This window comes from Phoca vitulina, unplaced genomic scaffold, assembly GCF_004348235.1.
Source record: "Phoca vitulina isolate PV1807 unplaced genomic scaffold, GSC_HSeal_1.0 scaffold26, whole genome shotgun sequence".
Taxonomy (NCBI): domain Eukaryota; kingdom Metazoa; phylum Chordata; class Mammalia; order Carnivora; family Phocidae; genus Phoca; species Phoca vitulina.
In genome coordinates, this window is record NW_022589729.1 from 8133035 (window position 1) to 8150797 (window position 17763).

The 17763-nt window shown below is 34.2% G+C and overlaps 1 protein-coding gene across 1 annotated transcript in view; it reads right to left on the reverse strand.

The window, feature by feature from the left end:
• Window positions 1-17763, reverse strand: part of SPATA17 (spermatogenesis associated 17) — a 173754-nt gene that overhangs the window by 155744 nt on the left and 247 nt on the right. Inside the window, exons 2-3 of the mRNA XM_032422499.1 lie at window positions 6340-6429; window positions 5116-5197 (exon numbers count right to left, since the gene is read on the reverse strand). Coding sequence (XP_032278390.1) covers window positions 5116-5197; window positions 6340-6429 — 172 coding nt within the window. The remainder of the gene's footprint in view (window positions 1-5115; window positions 5198-6339; window positions 6430-17763) is intronic.

Consider the following 17763-nt stretch of genomic DNA (forward strand, 5'->3'; position numbering starts at 1 on the left):
ACATATTGATACAATCACCAGCCGTGTTGACCATAGCAAAAGTCTTCCAACATATATATCCCTGTGAATCATGTAATCAGTTAGCAAAAATGTCTGCAGGCTTTCTATGTGACATTTGCTGTGATACATTTGAGATACAGTAAATTGAACAGTTACCCATTCAGGAGCTCCCAGTCAAATAAGAGATGTAGATAAACAAATGTATCACAGTGGGACAAATGCCTACATGAACAAAGCTAGGAAGGCACACCTGATATCTGCAGTCTCCCACCATTCTACACTCAGCTTCAGGAGCTCAGGGAAGGTTAATATTTAAGTCTGGAACAGTAAGTAGGGATTTGGATCAATGGGAGGCAGCTCAGATGAAGGAGGGAGGGCATTCGAGGCAAGGTAAAGGGCTTTGCAAAAAAACCTGTAGGACATTGCATATTTTGACAATGGCAAACGATTTAATGTGCCCAAAGTATATTTTATACAGGTGTAGCAAGAAGTGAGGTTAGAGAAGAAGACTATGAAAGACTATGAAAAACCTGACACGTCACATGAAAGAGTGTGAACTTTAGGCTGTATGCTATGGCAAGGGCTATAGGCATGGGAGTAAAATGATGATGTTTAGACTGAAGTCAAGAGACTTTTATGAGGGGAAATGGAAAGTGTTTGATGGCTGATAGGAGATAAATGGTAGGGAGAAGGAGGTAGTGGAGAGTCTAGGATGACTGGATTTCTGGTTGAATGGTTGTACCATTTATCTGAATAAAAGAATATATAAAGAGGAACAGGTTTGGGGTACCTGAGGGGCATGCAGATAATATTTTAATAAGTAGCATGTGGATCTATATGGATCAGAAACTGAGAACTTTAGGCAAATCACTGAATCTTCCTGAGCCCCCATTTTTCTATCTATAAAATGAAAATAACACCTGTACTTTCTACTTGACATAATAAGAGGGGAGCTATGGGCAGAGACAGATTGCTAGAAAATATTAAATAATGGATATAGTTTTTAAACAAGAAATTCCTTTAAAAATGTAGGAAATTACTTTTTAAAAGTCACATTCAACTCCTGACCAACCTTCTGCTAGTCCCCAAATTCTTTGAGCCATCCAGATCAACATCCTTCCTGTCTCCCATCATACCATGCTCATTCCCAATTTCAAAACCTCATTCATGCTGTTCCTAATGGAAATGTCCTTCCCTCTTCCCAGTCTACCATTTACTGATCCCCTGGAGGTCAGTTCAAGTCTCATTTCTTTGATCTTTGGAGATAACATTAACTCCCCATTTAAGCACTTACTATCTATCCATGTGTCTGGTGGGAGAGTCCCTTTTAAATTGACTTTCCTTTTTTATTAATTTACTTAATAGATAATATTTTCATATTGTTTAAAATTCAAAAGCTACAGAAGAGTTTATAATAAAAAAAGTCTCTTTTTAAAGATTTTATTTATTTATTTGAGGGAGACAGAGCACATAAGTGGGGGGAGGGCGGTGCAGGGGGGAAAGGAGAAACGGGCTCCCTGCTCAGCAGGGAGCCCAACTCAGGGTTCCATCCAGGACCCAGAGATCATGACCTGAGCTGAAGGCAGATGCCCAACTGACTGAGCCACCCAAGCGCCCCAAAAAAATCTCTTTCTTATGCTTCTTCCTTAAGGACCCAGTTTTCTTCTTCCTTAAGCAATTAATATCATCAGTTTTTTGTGATCCTGTCCCAGACAAGCAAATTAAATCACTGGCTTTCAAGTCATAGTATGGTGGCTCAGGTGACAACAGAGGCCACAGAGAAAGAGTCCAAGCAGTTGAGTTTCTTCAACTTCCAAAACAGCTGCACCTCTTACACCTGTTTTACACATAAGGCTAAAAATTTTGCTAACATTTTAGTGAAGGAGGGGTTCTATCCCTAAGTTTTAAAATCACTAACCTATATCACTCATTTTGTAACTTAATCATGTACTATATGGCATAGTTATTATTGCATATAGCTGTTAGGCCAAAAAAATTATGCAGAATAAATTTGGGAAATGATGATTTAAACACAGTTACTACAGACTATGTGTGTGACAGGATAATTAATGTAGACTTAAACAGTATCTTTAATTCCTGTCCCACCCCCCAACCCAAGAAAGTAGCAGGCCATCCATGTGTTCCTGCTTCAGATGGCTTATGTGTGACTGTCCATCCCTACCATGCTCTGCTTTCCTAAAACCTGAGCTCTGAGAAATTATGCTGGCATGGGAGAGAGATAATAAGAGGGGAGCTATGGGCAGAGAAAGAGAAATAAAGGAGTCAAGATTCCACATGCCTGGGGAAGAGCTGGGCATTAGCTTTTTAAAATAAGGTAATACCACATTTGGCATTCCTATTGCTTCTGGGAGGTGGTTAAAACTCTAGAAATAGACTTGGTGGCACCTGTGGAGGAGACAGGACTCAAAGCACTAGGGGTATCGGGATAGTGACTCTAACAAAAATTCCCATTCCCTTTATGTGGCCCACCAGCCACAGAGTTCTCAAGGGATGAACCTTGAGAGATCAACTACATGGGCTAGGACAATGAACTTCCTCTGAATGAAGCTGCACAAAGGTGGGGATCTCTGGTGTGTTAGCACTACTTAAGCTTTGTGGACCTCTGTATAACCCAAAGGAGGGAAATCTCCAATAATGAACTGAACTTCAACTGCTTACCAGCTCAGTACATAAGGGTTTTGGAATCACATCAAATTGGGTTTGAACTTTTCTCCATGTATCACTAACAGTATGTCCTTGGGGAAGTAACCACTTCTGAGACTAAAAGTCTTCATATATAAAACAGTAATAATATTCATAGGACTCATATAAGACTTTAGTTGGTATACACATTAAACACATAAAATGTTTATGATATTTTAGTCATACTAGTCAATCAGTAAATGGCAGCTATTTTAATTTCATTCAGTAATTACTTATTGAGGTCCAATTATGTTATCTGAGATCCTTCTGTTAGGTCCTATATACATAATGGCAAAAATAGATAAATAAATAAAACAGACGTGTTCTAAAATAGCTTACAGCTTAACAGACTTAAAAACTATCCAGAAGCAAACTAAATGAGGAAAATCTCCCTTTTTTTCCCCCCAAGATCTCAAAGATAATTAGATCCAAAACTGGAGAATAACTTAGTGATCATGCTGAGCGATATTCTTTTTAATCAAACTCAGTTAAGACACTAAAGTAACAAAACAAATTTCCTAGAATGGATCATTATATGAATTTTTAAAAATATTTTTCAGCAACCTCAACATCATTAGAATAAATATAGATTCCAAAGTTGAATACATTGACAATAGTCACTGAAATGTTTATACTCTTGTATATTTAATTAAAAAGAGGTCTCAATCATTCATAACCTTCTGACTAGTGGCTTGTGAGTAGAAATTACAGCAATGGAAGTCAAGTCAGTAATGCTCATGGAATGCCATACGCATACATATACTTTATTGTCTTGTCTATACATTGATATAGATTCCCCAACTATGAATGAATAATGGGGCCAGAGATCGCTCAGCACTCCATAAAAAATACCTTATTTTTTTGATCATCCCATTTAAGTAATCTGATTCCATTAAAAGTTGGTTTGAAGGAGCTTCTGCTGGCCATATCATTTTTGAGCACCAAACCAATTAGTGATAGTAATTTATTATAACCCATTGAATAAAACAGGAATCCATTAGTTCATACTGATGTAAATAATAAAAAAAGGACAAAAAATTTAACAAATATAATAATTGATTCTGGCCAAAGCCATCAATGAATGCTAAACCTAGTGTAAAAAAGCTTGATGAGAAAGAGGATATATATATATACACACATACACACAGTTTTGAACTATCCCCCCACCCCCATGGGGCACCTAGGTGGTTCAGTTGGTTAAGCATCTGCGTTCTGAGAGCATCACTGTGATTTTAAAACTAGCTATAAGAGAGATCCAACAGTTACAAAAAGTTCATGGCAGAATTATTGTTTGAATACTTAATTTCACTAAATCTAAAATAGTAGGCTCTTCCTCCAAGCAGTTTCTGTACTTTATCAACATGTTTTAAAGTTGTTTTCTTTTCAAAGATTTTATTCATTTATTTGACAGAGAGAGACAAAGCAAGAAAAGGAACACAAGCACGGGGAGTGGGAGAGGGAGAAGCAGGCTTCCCGCTGAGCAGGGAGCCCAATGCGGGGCTGGATCCCAGGACCCGGGGATCATGACTTGAGCTGAAGGCAGATGATTAACAATTGAGCCACCCAGGTACCCCTTACAGTTTTTTCACTAAAGGTGAATACTTATCATTTACTTATCTAATTATTTTTATCTTTTCCTCTCTATATCTTTTAATTTCACTTAGATGCAACTAATCAGGAACAAATAAAAAACAAAATTAAGCTATTATAGTCAAAAATAGTAACAAACCAAAAAATAAATGAAGTAGGCCACCGATTAGAAACTTTCTCATTTTGTACCAAAAAAAATTTTTTTTCTTAATATCCTAAAACTCTTAGCTGAAGTGTAAGTTGGCATGCTACCATATACTTCTACAAGACTATCAGTGGATAGAGATGGTTGTGGTATACCACATTTCTTAAGGCAAATCTTCAAAATATCCCAACAGCCAATATCCCAACAGACAATGGTATGAGCGAAATCGCCTTATTTTTATATTTTGTTGAATTAATTTTGGCCACTTTAATTCAATTAATGTTTATTGACTATGTTATTAAACAGGGATTAATCTAAATGTTGATGGTCCAAAAATGAACAAGCTACTGTGCCTACCCTGAAACAGCTCAACATCTAGAACCTGGAGGAAATCATCGACAAATAAGTGCATATAAATGCATATACTGTGAAAGTTACTTTAACAAAAAGAAAATGTCTGGTGTAGTCTGGGTACAAAGAAATGAGTCATCAATTCTCCACAGAAAAACAGAAAAGGCTTCTCAGAAGAGGTCTCATTCTAAAATTTAACCCCAATTTTGTTCTTATGTAAATACTTATACCAATAACTTCCAAGCTGCATGTAAATATGACTGAAGTTAAGTTACAGCATACTGTATAATTCAAATGCTAACATACATAAATTTTATAATATTTACCTTTACAATTAGTTGATACTTTTGTCTCCCTGAGTAACTTCTCCACCATTTTTGAATAATAGTTGTTACTCTATGTAAATTCCTGGGTAAAAAATATACTTATTAGTATGCTTCCTTGAACGAGATTATTGCTTAAGTTTTTTCTTAGACTGTATTTTCTACAATTCAAGAACTCAAATTCAAAGCCAAATTTTTGTGTACTTTTAAAGAGCAGAGCTATCATTCTGCAATAGAATTAACCATTTCTAGAGGTAGAAAAAGGGGCAGAAATAAATATTCAGTATTCCTTTTGGGCTTATGATTAAACATCTTTAAATTTCAAATATTCTTCAATACTAACTCTTGGAAATATTTTTGAATGTTAAGACTATAAAACAGGTCAAAGGAACACGCTGAAAAATAAGCCAGGCAATATTGATGTGAGTCACCGTTAAGTATTTAGAAATAATTCTTGAGGTCAAGAAACACTTCCTCTTTAATGCTTATATTTCCCAGTCTATCCAAGCTAATGACATGTTAATCTGCTGAATTAAAAAAATACTCTCTTTCCTGCCATGTTCCTAGTTGGTAGAGGGGCCAGAAGAGAAACTTCATCTTCCCACTTGGATCTGCAAGTCTGGCTCCCCGAGCTAACAGAAGGAACTATACAATATAATCCCCAGCTCACCATCTGAATGAGTTATTTTGTGATAGGCATTTTCCTCCTCCACCTTATCCAGGGCAATTCTTTTCAGAATTGCGATAGACTGAAGGAAAGTTTGAGCACTGAAGAAAAAGAACAATTAAGATAGGGAGATCAGCTTCAGTCTCTTTATGATCAGGATGGCAGCATTCTGGTATCATTTGCCCTTATCTATCAACATGTTGGAGAAGACTGGAATAGCTTTCTTTTTGTTTTATTTTGTTTTGTTTTTCCTTTCTTATCAGTCAGTGAATTCATGCTATAAATAAAGTCCAGTCATTTGTCACATCCTATGGAATTGAAGAAAAGAATCTAATCAAGTGTATTTTTAAAAATTAGAGATATAGTTGATATAATTTAGTTTTTTGATATGTAAGAAAAGACCAAAAGAGTTATTTCTTTAAAAAGGACATCATATAATTTATTAACATTATAGGTAAAATAAAAGATTATTTGCAATCAGCACTTACATGGATAAATTACATTTTCTAAGGAGTATATTTTTATGATATATCTGACGTTTCCATGACAAAATCATATACCTGATATATGCCCGAACTTGACATCCTCGAAACCAGCTCTGGATTTTAACTGCTGCATCATACTCCTTTTTCCTAAATATATCTACAACACTAAAAAGAAATTTTTTAAAGCATTTCATTAGTGGCTAATATAATTCTAAAGCAAATCAACCTGTTAAACTTAACCTTTAATTTCTTCCAAAATGATAATTATAATTCAAATGTCATTTTAAATAAAATTAAAATACTAAATAAAGCGTTTCAGAAATCATGAGCTATATTTTTAAAATTAATCTTTCTCTGAGAGGTCATGTGCTTTCAACAGCCTTACTTTTTTTTATTTTTATAATCACCTATTTTGCAACTAATTAATTTACCAGTGATTCTTACAAAGAAATAAAGTAACATGCATTTTTTCATTATTTTAAAAACATAATTTCTTGAATTTACTATTTGAATGCCACTACACATATCATGCAAGATTAAAATACTTGAATCAGTTAAATGAACTGCCTCTAAGTAAAATGAATCCATCACAGAATGCCTATTCTAGATAGAATTCTCAGAAACTCCATTTAAGTTAAAGCAGGGGCAGGGCCATAGGCTTGTAAAAAGACAAGAAATTCAGTTGTTAGGTTTTACTGACTTACAGCAAAAAAAGGTTTAGTCAAGACAGATTGCCATTTTAATTTTACAAGTCATTATAATTCTCCCTCCCCATCCCGGTTAGATAAAGTGATATTGCTTAAGGCAACTACTATGCACCACAAAGTAATTTCTTTCCTAGAATGCTGGTTGGCACCTAATTAGCACTTTATGTTTGCTGAATGAATAAAGAATGGCTAACCATTTATTTCTTAATTTTTTTTTAATTCCCTTAAAATAGTGCTTCCTTGGACAGGTTATTTTTTTGTTGTCATTATATGCTAGATTAAATACATAGATTTCATTAAATTTATATATTATAATTAGAACAAAAACAGAAGGGGTAAAACCCTCAAACAATAAAATTCTTAAACAATACTATGAAGTTGGCTAAGAGAAAGAAAATAGGATGAGCAGTTAAGCTGTCAGTGGCAAAAAGCTGGAGAAACAAGTGGAAGGATTTTAGTTCTAGATAAGCAGGAAAGAGAGTTTCCTGAAAGCCTGACTCTAAAGGACTCACAAAAGCAAAAAGAAAAACAAAAATTATGCATCAGTCAGTGATCCAGATGTGAAGAGTAGTGGAGAGAATTCACACAAATCAGTAAGGTTAAGAGGCACTCTAGACAATTAGGAAAAGAAAAGAAAGTTCGATTATCACTGTACGTTTGTACTACGCGTACAAAATTATAGCAGAGACATGTATAAACCATATTCTTGGTTCAAATGATTGTGCTCCAAATGGTAGAGAGAACAGCTTGAAGTCCTTCACTCCACCGAGCCTTCCCTGACTCCCCAAACCACAGTAGGGCTTGCCATTGTATACCCTCTTAGCTCTTCACAATATTTAACACAGTCATGCATCATGATTGTTTGGTGATGGTCTTTCCACTAAACTTTAAAATCCAAAAATCAGCAATATTACCCACTTTGTCCCACATGCATTCCCAGTGGCTCCAGAGGTAACTGATACTTCTCCTAACAGTCAGTCTTTGTCTTACCAAAGCTGCTTTCTCTCGGGGAATGGCATGCCTCTTATAGACATATTTAATCCCTGTGAAGACTGCCACTCAGAAGCTACTGCCAACATTAAAATATTATCCCCATTTGACAGAAGAAGATATTAAGGGAGACAGAGGTGTAGGGATTTGTCCAAGGTCACATCTTAATAAATGTCAGAGCTGAAATTTGATCCTAGATACTCTGGCTCCAAAAGCTGGATTCCTAACCATCACTGCACCTAAAGGAGAAGAGAGGAAAGAAGGATAAAAACAGGAGATGGGAGGAAAGTAAAAGGGGCGGGGGGGGTGAAGGAAAAAAATTAAAAGGAAGACTGCATGTAAGCCATTTTCAAATATAATACTAAAATTCTGTCATAAAAGAGCACCAATCTCCTTAAAACAATAAACTGAGACTAAGATGTGAAAAGACATCAACATCTATAGTAAAAAACCAAAAATTTCAGATATACCAGGTATGGGTGAGAATGTAGTGCAATAGGAACTCATAATATTGCTAGTAAGAAATAATTCAGCATTTAAACACATACAGAAAATTTTCATTTATATAAACGAAAAACTCACAAAACTTTAGGATGTTAAGGAAAGAAAAAAGAAGGCCCAATTATAAGAGACAGTATTTTGCAGCGTCACAGAAGTTAATGGGAAGGTAGCAGGAAGGGAGACCATGGTTGAGCAGTACCAAATGCTCTGAAGAAGTCATGAAGACAAGGTCAATGTTTCAAGGAGTTGCAGGGTTAGAGGGAATCTTTTGTTTTTCTTTTAAAATCTTACCCTAGCCAATAAGAAGATATGATTGTGCAAGATATAAAATGTCATTATAGCAAAAATAGAAAAGATACAGTAACACAATATCCAGCAGATCAGGCAATTCAAAGATGACAGAGTGTGAGGAAGGAAAGAATAATTTTATTCAATAAGGCTGATGTGAAGTAAAATTCATGATAATGAGATAAAACAGCTTTTTATGGGTATTTAACCTAACATTTAATATGATTATAGATCTGTTTCCCTGTTTTTAATATACTCTATTTAAATTACTGAAAACGCTTGTCTTTCCTACCCCACCAACAGTCAACAAGTGACTACCTTTCAAAACAGGGAGGGGCGCCTGGGTGGCTCAGCAGGTTAAGCATCTGCCTTCAGCCTCCATAGGGCTCCCTGCTCAGCGGGGAGTCTGCTTCTCCCTCTGCCCCTCCCCCTGCTCCTGCTCCCTCTCTATTAAATAAATAAATAAATAAATAAATAAATAAATAGGTAAAATCTTTAAAAAAAAAAAAAAGGGAAGAAAAAATATTCAAATAAGATATACAGATACACCTAATTATTTTAAACTCATGTATAGCTTGAACCTACACTTTACTTATTACTCTCATTAGAAATGCAGAATAAGCAATCAAATTATCTGTTTTGACTTTGTTTTCTAATTTCTCCTGGTAATAATGCTAACATGTAATATATAGTCAAGAAGATTAAATTATCTCTTTTTGGAGCTCTGAACACCAATGTATATAAATATAAGCACAGATATAGTAATAAGAACTATACATCTTAATTAAAGGGAAATATTTTAAAAATAACTAGTAGTTAACTTACTGCTAAGTTTTAATTTATATGCTGTAATTTGACTCCCATACACATTTCTCTATTGCCCTTTTTTTAACTGCTTAAAAATGAAATTTACAGATACTTGGGATACCACTGGGATGCTGAATACTCATACAATATGTCATGAACTGCTAGACTTTTTATGTTTAAAATGAAAAATGTGGGTAGCACTTTATTTTAATGGTATATTAATTAGTTCCAAATTACAATGAAAATCCTATAGCAGTGAATAAAATATGACATCTACATGAATTTGAAATAAATTTATTATGATCAGTATTATCACAATGAATACTAAATGAATTAATAATGATGAAAGACCAAAAGTATCACCATGAATGTAATAAAACATTGAAAAAAGCTGGAAGTTTGCAGTCACTTCATCATCAACTAGAAATAAGTACTATAACCCTGGATAACACTATATTCATGTGTATCATTAGTGGCTGGAAATTAATTGACAATAAATAGAAAATGAAAAAATGTGTAGTTAAAGATCTTTCCAGTAATGTGCAAAAAATACACATTTTACACATCAACATACTGTTTAGTCTGACCTATGTGTACTAGCTATTGAATAAAAACTAGATTAAAAAGCCAATCATCTTGGCTTCTCATTATCATATGACTTTTAACTACTTTAGATACTAGGAATAAAATTCCAATATTAGCTGCCCTATATTATAAAATATATTAATGTGCTATTATAAAGTATATTGATGTGTAAAATGTTTTTGCTTATCACTTCACTATTAGGGCTCAAGGATGTCAAGCTTCTTAAAGGCAGAAATTATGTTTAATCTATACTTTGTGTTTTAATTATCACTCATGTGCCTAATAAGAGGTCAATAACTAGCTGAAAAATAGAACTACATTTTAGAATCTAGAAGCCATGTTTTGTTTTCATTAATAGTCCTCATTATTATTATTATTTCATAGCTCAATGAATAATGAGTTATAAATACATATGTATTAGATCATAAAGTAGGAATTAACATGCAGATTTAAAATGTACTTGCAAAATGTTTGATTATTTACTTTTCTACATCTTCTTTCTACCTTCTCTTCATTTACTGAACAACTAAGTCCTAAGGAAATTGGCAGTGGGCAAGGAAACCAGCAATCTGTGCAAGAGGGTTGGGAGTGTTGGGGGATGGGCAGTCACAGTGGCTCAGCTAAGCCTGTGTAGGCTAAGATGGGCATCCACATGTAGGGGTGGCCTGGGGTAGGATGTCACAATCTAAGGACAGTGTTCCTGTGGACAGAAGGCCTAACTCTGGGTGTCAAGGAAAGGTGAGGAAAGGTTCCACAAGGATGGGTAGCAGAACAGGGAATAAGAACCCAAGAATGATGGAAAGGGTATCCAAGTTGGTGAACCAGTGATAATTCAGCATGGAGAGGTAGAGCCTTCACTCCATGAAAAGGGAATCCATAAAAGAGAGAATGGTTATGGTGACAGAAGTTTGGTTATGTACAAAAGGATTGATCAAATAAGTGAATATATTAAGGATAATGAGAGCCAGGTTCTGCAGTGTTAGAAAAGGAAAGGGAGATAAACTAGAGTGAATCCTGTGGTGTGGATCTGAAATGGAATTGTCAATGTAAACTCATGGATTTCAATATATACATGGATGGATGAATGGATGAATGGATAAAGTATAGATGTAGACTGCATGCAAATGCATACATACACATCTTTTCTAGCTCTGTCCACTTGAGAGAGTCTGAGAGCAGCAACACCCAATGGCATGGGCATCCACTAAAAGAAGCAAGGGTTCCTTGAAGAAATGGATGACTCCAGAGCTGGGGTGGGAAAAGAAAAAGATGAGCCTGGAACATTTTTTGTGTGTGTCAGAAAGCAAGAAATTATTATGATGATTAGGACACAAAGAAAAGTTTCTAGTGGCTCCCATTGAACAAATATAGGACAATGCTAGCATGAACATAAGTAATAGAAGTAATGTTAACCCACAGAATAGGAACCTATGAGTCCATAATGGTATGCATAATAAACAAATTGAAAAACTGATGAGGAACAGAATACATACACAGTTTCAAATCACCTGCTTTTTAAAAATACCTACTAATTACAAAGGGAAAAAAGGAGAACATTACAGTAGAGAAGTCTAGCTGAAATTATCTTAGTCAATGATCCAAATAAATACCATCAGTAATGGGACAAATTAAAATTATGCAATATCTGGTAGGATGCATTAAAAAGATTACAGAATCACTTCTGTGATATTTCTGCCAAAGATACATAACCTGAATCTAATCAAGAAGAAAAAAATCAGACAAACCCAAATCGAATGAAATTTTACAAAATAATTGATCTGTGATCTTCAAAAGAAGGTTATGAAAATTAAAGAAAGACTGAGAAAATGTTCCATATTAAAGATAACTAAAGAGATAAGATACATACAATCCTTTTGCTATAAAGAACATTAATGAAACAATTGGCAAAGCTTGAATGCAGTCTGGAGATTAGATGGCAGAAATGAATCAAGTTAATTTCTTGATTTTGATGGTAGAATTGTGGTTATACAATGTCCTTAAGTGTAAAGAATTGGGGGGGTTGCAATGGGCCATCAGGTTGAAACTTACCCTCATATGATTTGTGAAAAAAACAAAAACAAAAACAAAAAACCTCTGTAACTGTATTGCAACTTTTGCTAAGTTTCAGATTATTTCAGTATTTTTAAATATATATGTATGTATATATGTGCATGTATGTGTATACACACACAAAAGAATGGCATCTCAAAACTTTTATTTTATTCAAATATGTTTAGAATTTAAAATAATTCTAATATTTAAAGTAGACTAAACACAGGAAAATGATCATGCATAAGGATATTTGTAATAATAAAGAGGTTAATTTATTAAGAAAATATAATAATCCTAAATGAGTATGCACCTAATAATAGTGCTTCAAAATACATGAAACAAAACCTGACAAAATTAAAAGGAGAAAGAACAAATTCACAATAACAGTTGGATATTTCAACATGCCTCTCTGAATAATTGAAAGGACAACTGTACATGAAATCGATAATAATATAGAAGACCTGAACAACACTTATCAACCAATTTGATCTAATCAACTTCTACAGAACACTCTACCCAACAATACGTATTTGGAAGGTCTTCAAGTTCACTGATGTTTTATTTGCAGAATTTTAATCTGATATTAAGTCCATCTGAATTTTTTGTTTCAGATCATTTGTTTTGTATCTCTAAAAGTTACTTCTGCTTCTTTTTATTTCCATTTAACTCATTATGCTTATATTTTCCTTTAAGTCCTTAAGCAAGTTTTGAAAGCTATTTAAAACTCATTGTAGGCTAATTCTATCATCTTTGTATTTCTGGGTCTGTTTGTATTAATTGATTTTTTTTTTCCCTCCTCGTTATAGGTCACAGTTTGCTACATTTTTGTCTTACTATTAACTCAGCAATAGATGCTGGACAATATGAATGCTATGCTCTTGAGTTTGAATTTTGCTCAGAAATTACTGCCAGTCATAAAGCTGGAGTAATTGTCTAGATAACCTCATTTGTTTCCTTTTGCCAAGAGATCATAATCGTACATTGTCTGTTGCATCAAACTGTCTAAAAATAACTTTCCACATATTTTGTTCAGTTTTCTAATTTTTCACAGTGGCAGGCCAAGTTTTTTGTATCCATTATATCTTTGTGACCCCTTAATTTATATGTTTAATTTTGTTTCCAAAATAAAATTTTTGTCTCAGAACATTTTTTCCTATTTATTTACTGTTTATTTATTAAGTAATACATGAATACCCAATGCTTAATATAAAATTTTAAACCATACAGAAAAATACAGAGAAAACTTTAAGATACCATTTCAGCCTTCCTTATCCTCTAATTCTCAGAATTACACTGTTGACAGTTTGTTATCTATGATTTCAGATAGTGTGTCTCTCTGCATATATACATAAAAATTTCACACTAAATGTATTACCTATTTTCTATGACCTGTTTTTTAACCTTAATTTGTCTCAGGGTTCTTTTATGTCATTATATATAAAATTTTTCACTTTTAAACTGCTACTTAATATTCCATCATGTGTATATGCCTTAATTTATTTAACTAGATTAGTTACAAATACATACAAGGTATTTTCAGGGTTTTTTTTCCTATTAGAAATAATGCTTTAACGAACACCTTTACACATAACCCTGTACGTAAAATACTTTTGTGCACAAATTGTGTACACAAGAGATTTCTACAAGGTCAACAGATAAAGTGACATGCATTTGAGGCTATTATAAATTGAATTGTTTTTGTAGTTTTAAATTACAATTGCTTGTTGCTATTATATAAAAAGACAATTGATTTTTGTGTATTGGGTATTGTGTCCTACAGCCTTGCTAAATTCATTTATTTCTAGGTCATTTTTGTAGGTAGCTTAGTTTTCTATGCACACAATCATGTTGTCAGTGAATAAAGTCAATTTTGCTTCTTCCTTTGCGATTTTTACAACTTTGTCTTGCAACATTTAAAACCAGTAAACAAAGCGTGGAATGTTCGATTAAGGGTTTGAGACAATTTCTATACTAAGAGTTAAGCCCCTCTCTCACACGATACATGCACATAAACACAATTGCACAGTGAAGAAAAATGTAATAACACTTTTAAAATATTGTTAGTAAATACAGAAAATTTTCTTATAACCATGGGTTGAGAAAGATCATTCCAAGAGAGGTAAAATCCCCAAAGTCAAAAAAATAGACTGACAACTTTGGCTCCATAAAACTACAAAAACTGAAAGATACTATGGCAAGCAGTACTATAAACTTTAAACATACGGCACTGTCTTTGGGACTGGGTAATGGGAGAGACTGTGGGGAGTTCTAAGGTCACTGAAGAGACTGGCCTCTAGAATAATTGTTATTATCACATAGGCTGGAAGAGTGGGGAGGAAATTGATATTACAAGTTGGATAAAGAATGACCTGCATTACGTATTAGCGGGACAATTAGCAAGACTTCGGAAGGTGCAAAATGTATTAATGAATTTTTGAACTTGCACAAGGAGATATTTAGGAAGCAAACGGCAAGTGCCTATTAGATTCCTTTAACTGCATAGAATTAGAGGTATCCCATAAATCTCAGTGAGAGTGTTCGTCTAGATTTAACTACAAATACTACACGTATAATTGTTCATTATTGTTTCTACTATTTCTTTTGCTCCTCTTCCCCTATCTTGAGATCTCTGTTCTAATTTAATTCTCATTTGATTTCAGAGAGTGCCTTCTTGAATACATTTCCTCAGAAAGAGTATATGGATGACATAACTCTGAGTCTTTATGTATCTGAAAATGTCTTTCTTTTATCAAAAAAAAAAATGAGTAAGATCTTTGTTGGGTTTAGGTTTTTTAGATATTGCCTTGAATAATCAGTAATTATTGTCCTTTTCTCTTCTAGGTCCCTGTGTTGCACATGAGCCATCAATGCTTCTCTCTTCCTTGGCAAATAACTTTATCTTTTCTGTCTTAGATTAGGAGCCCGTAAAATTTTTTTCTGTATCCTTGAAATTTTGCCAGATAATATCTAAGAAGTATGTCTTAAAATAATCCTGTCTGGTACTCAGAGTCCTTTCCATTCAAAGCCCATACTCTTTCTTCAGTTTAGGAATGTTTTCTTTGGTTATTTCTTTATTATTAATTTATCTTTTTCTCACTCCCACTCCCTAATTCTGCAGTGACTACCATTCACATACTAAATCTCCTGGATATGTCCTCCATGTTGCTTTCCTAAAGCATTTACATTTCAGTAGTGACTACTCTATTTTTAAATTCATTTATTATATTTTTAACTGAAAATATTTTTTAAAAATTGGTTTTAAAAAATTTTTAAAAAACTTTTTCCTTTAATTTTATTTCTGTAAAAGTTCTCATTACATTTTTAATAAAGTTTATACCTGTGTAGACCATTAATTCTAACTCTACAGTAGCCATCTATTCTGGTTTCTTGGCTTAATATCCTTCCATCAAACTAACATTACTTTGAATGGCTTGTGAATTTTCTCTGTATAAATCTCATTTTCCTTCCCTCATGCAAAGAGGGAATAAATATATAATTTGTAAGGATGTTTAAGAATTAAATGATAGTGCTTGCTTCGGCAGCACATATACTAAAAAAAGAATTAAATGATAGACCCATACGTAGTTCTTTTTCTACAAAGTCTCCCCCCCCTTTTTTTTTTCAAAATGGGGCCTCACAGGAACTCTTGTGAGAAATGTAGATTCTCTCACCATAACTGAGACCCATTGAATCAGAATCTATATCCTAACAACATCCTTAAGTGATTCTAATGTACACTACAGTTAACAAAGAGCTGATCTAGCCAATAACACATGGGAAATGACAATAATTTCTTAAAGAAACCACCTTTTTTACTTTTTTCATATATTAATATTTTATATGGTTTTTGTCCCCAAACTTACCAATACCCTGTTGTTGTTTGTTGTTTTAATTAGGCAAACTTTGGAATTTTGATTCCTTCATGATCTTTAGAGACTTTCCTTTATATTGAAAATATTAATAATAATAATAATAAATGAAATGTAAGGAATGCCAGCCTATTCTCATCACAGACTTTTCATAGCTCTAGTCTCTTCTCCAAGTAACCTCCAATTTGGGGAAAATGTACCCATGCCCAAAGCCAGGAGATGGGGACAAAAGTTGACACTGAAATCTACAGGAAAAAAAATCATGTCTATTTGCATTTCTATGGCACTTCACCAGCCTTTTTTCTAGAACAGTGTTTTTGAGCTCTAAAAATAGAGATTAATAAGTTAACTTGCAACATTGTGATAACCAAATGAAGTATTATATGAAAAAGTTCCTAGTACAATTCCCAGCATATAATCAGTGCTCAAGAAATGTTAGTTGTTTCACTTCCTGTTCATCCTTACTCTACCGTAATTCCTTTTTTTTTTTTTAAAGATTTTATTTATTTATTTGAGAGAGAGAATGAGATAGAGCATGAGAGGGTCAGAGGGAGAAGCAGATTCCCGCCGAGCAGGGAGCCCGATGCGGGACTCGATCCTGGGACTCCAGGATCATGACCTGAGCCGAAGGCAGTCACTTAACCAACTGAGCCACCCAGGCGCCCCGTAATTCCTTTTTAAATGCCTATATTCCACATTTGGCTGTGAACATCAGGAGGGATGCAGCTTACTGATTCTTCATATAGGCATATCATGAACATAGGACACATCCTCTAAATGAATGCTCAGTAAGTGGGTAAGGTATTTATCTATAATCATAGTAATATAGAGATTATAAGTAATTTCTATCTTTAGCAATTTTTAGTAGTTTACTTAAACCAGGACTAATGATTGATTCAAAGACTCATCTGTGGAATTATTAGACAAAAAATTACTGTGCATCTATCATGAATGAGGAACTATGATAGACACTAGAGACCTAAATGATAAGCAAAAAACAGGCACTCCCCATTTCAGAGGCATGATAGAGATCTCCAAACAGAACGTAAAATTGAATTGTGAATAAGTACTGTAAGAGATACGCAGCGCTCTAAGAATGTGGTAGGGGAGATAAATGTTAGAACGGCTCAGCAAAATCCTGTCTTACCGACATATTTTTCCTTGGTCAGCCATCTCACTATGGTCTACCATTATCTAATTGACTTTTACTGTTTCTCTTAAATTGGAAAATCCCCTGAGGCATCGCTTCCAGAAAGCCGTGGTCAAAACAAAACTCTTCCCCGAGGGAGAAGTTTGGGTGTAGACAGATGGATAAGGCTACTAGTATCTTCCTTATTCCTCTTCTATTAGTTAACATATTGATACTGATTATCTTATCAGAATAGTTTAGATACTGTCACTTTGGGAAGACAAATGAGTCGTTAGAACAGCTGAGTCAATATTTGTGAAATAACGGAGGCTCGAATCCCCAGGGAGGTGGGAGACACACTAAGCGCACCCAGCTAGGGAGCCTGGGTGATCCCAGTCAGGCTATTAAAACTTCAACAGGGAGGACACTGGTTTCATCAAACTGTGGAGTGATGATGTCAAAGAAAAACACTTCATTCTACAATTTTATCTATAGTGGGCTGTTTCTTAAATCCTCTCAAGCTGGTAACTATGTCTCGCCCCCACTCCCATCTATAATCCCCCAGCATGGT